The 2595-nt window shown below is 51.5% G+C and overlaps 1 protein-coding gene across 1 annotated transcript; it reads right to left on the bottom strand.

The window, feature by feature from the left end:
• Positions 1 to 749: 749 nt before the first annotated feature.
• Positions 750 to 1842, bottom strand: LOC104513004 (EMILIN-2-like; the record flags this gene model as incomplete). The annotated part of the gene is made up of 2 exons (XM_010156216.1): positions 750 to 1087; positions 1708 to 1842. Coding segments are annotated over 2 exons (473 nt in total), but the record flags the coding sequence as incomplete, so codon positions are not given.
• Positions 1843 to 2595: the final 753 nt, after the last annotated feature.

The raw sequence follows: 2595 nt of genomic DNA, 5'->3' as shown, positions 1-2595 counted from the left end.
CACACCTGCCCAGGGTAAAGCTGAGGCAAGTTTCTCCCTGCACAGCCGCTTCCGTTTGACTGGAATGAGTCACTGGTCACAGCACTGGTTTTGGCCCTTCAGGGGAAAAAGAAAAATTCCGCCGATCAGTATCGTTTTGCTTTGCACCACCAAGCTTAGCCGTCGGTTTGAGCGACGCACTTGACCCAACACGTCACTAACACAAGGACTGAGAAGTCGTCGGCTGTGTTGGATGAGGCTTTGAGCAGCCTGACCTAGTGGAAGGTGTCCCTGCCCATGGCAGGGGGTTGGAACTAGATGGGCTTTAAGGTCCCTTCCAACCCAAACCATTCTGTGACTCTACGAACAGTGTCCAGTACCATGGAAATAGCTGACCGTGACCGTAAACTTGAGCAAAGATGTAAACTTTGATACACTGGGGGAAACTTGATAAACTAGGGAGAAGACTGCAAAGGCAATTTAATAGGGAATAGCAAGAGCACAGTGGAAAAGTATCTATCGTGAACATACTCGTTGTTTAACAGTTGTTCTGCTTGTACAGGTAAACAAGGGCTTGGGATGGAGTTAATTCAGCTACAGAAACATGTCTTGTAGCTACCTCTCTAACAGGGGACAAGGAAAAGGTCTCAGTACAGACTATAAACCCATCACTGAAATCAAATATATAAACTGAATATATTAAAGCTTTGAATTTTATTACACTTAATTTCTTCTGAATATCTTACCCTTCTCTCCTGTTCAAGGCAAACCTAAACATGAGAAATGGAAGGATAGAGGAGAACTCCGCTAAACGTGGAGTACATTTCGTCAGAGTCTGTGTAGGCCAGTTTGCCTCCTGTTACGACGACGTTTACTTCATCTCCTGCTTTGAGGTGAAGAACGAGGTGGAACGTCCCTGGACCACCACAGGTCTGTCTCCCCGAGTAGGGTTTGTGATACTCCAGCAGTTCCCTCCTGTATCCGGCTGTGTGGAGCTGAGCCACGCTCGTGTTGGAGACGGACAGCACCGCTTCTACATACTCGTCCCTCTCCGGGGCCAGCACGGCGGTGATCAGGTAGCGCCCTTCGTACGGCGATGTGAAGATGCCTGGAGAAGAGAGACACGCCGAGCTGGTCAGAGTTATTCCACACGCAGAGACCTGATTGCTCTAAGCACGACAACGTACGTAAAGCCACATGGATTACGTACAGCCGTGAAGGCGAAGGGCTGCTGGGTTTGTGTTAGAGACCACCAGTCCTTTGGGATGTAAGCAGGTCTTGTCCACATTCAGAAACCTCCTGGCCTAAGCAGCTGACTCGGAGGCACCCGCCTTCTGTGCGAGTTCCCAGGGGGTTAGGACAAACCTAACACCCTCAAGTGACAGGACACTGCTGTTAACTGCTACGGGGCAGGCGGAATGCATCAGCGGGTTGGTGAGGAACCTCACGCTGGGGTCCGCTGGCCTGAGGCGGGGTGAGCGGCACAACCAGCCCTGCTGCCGGAGCAGAGGTAGTTTGGCTGCAGCGTCGCGGGGCGCTCGTGGAAAGCCAGTAGTGGCAAAGTGCGTGCCTGTCCGCATCCATGGGACGCTCTTACCCTGTGTGTCTGGTTTAGATGGGCTTATTCTGTTTGCTCAGCGCACAGGCGAGGCCTGAGATAGCGTTGAACACGGGTAACCCGTGCTGCTGTCCCCCTGGCATCCCCGCGGGTCCGTCCGTGGCTGTTACCTGTACTGGGGTTATAGTAGTCCCCATCATTCACGAGCACTTTGTTAAAGTGAACCACGCCGACATCGCTGGAGAAGGGCTTCTGCGTGAGTCCAGCAGAAAATGACACCAGAGAGGCCGCAGCACCAGCAGGCCCTAAAAAGGGTAACGACATGAGTCAGAGTCACACCAGGATGACAACACAGCCTCTGTGATGGTGTCATATCCACCCTCTCTTGTTCCTGCACATACTCCACTTGGACTAACCCTGTCACTTCAGGGATGCCAGAATTAGTGGAACACGTATTGCTGGCCCAGGGCCCAGGTGTCTCACTGTAAAATTCACTGAGCACCAGAGAATTCCCCCCTTGGCCACAGCCTCCTCTTTTTTTTTCCCCCCCTTCCAAGGAAAAGGTGCATGGCTTGTGAACGCTGGCCGTGGAAATCCTGCCACCTCTCAGTTCAACAATGCTTCTGCCACAGACCTTCTTCAGGCCTGAGGCTGCCCTTGGGCATCTCTGCTCTCCGTCACTATCGCAACGGCAACAGTCACACTGGGAAGCAGCGCACAGCTTGGATCCCTCACCACCTCTGCCCAAGGGTAGTGAAAACAGCTACAAGAAGTAACACTTTGGCATCAAAGCAAAGAGGGCCATCACTGGGGCTTTTCCCTCCCTCCAGTACTTCTCTTTTGCGGGACCTTCACCTTCTTTTCTTCTTTTGTCAGCAGATCAAACAGACACTGAGGTATTTTACGGTGAGCATCTGATTACCAGCTTTAGGTGGTGTGGTGGACAATTAAGCCAAACTTTTAACACACTAACAATGGCAAGTGTTTTGTTATCGACCCCTTATTCATCCCATTTTAGTTCCCTTCCCTCTAAACATTTCCCATAAGCAGGACACACT

Source organism: Eurypyga helias, unplaced genomic scaffold (genome assembly GCF_000690775.1).
Source record: "Eurypyga helias isolate BGI_N326 unplaced genomic scaffold, ASM69077v1 scaffold13057, whole genome shotgun sequence".
Classification (NCBI taxonomy): Eukaryota; Metazoa; Chordata; class Aves; order Eurypygiformes; family Eurypygidae; genus Eurypyga; species Eurypyga helias.
Note: the sequence above shows the minus strand (reverse complement) of the source record. Positions and strands in the feature narration are given on the sequence as shown.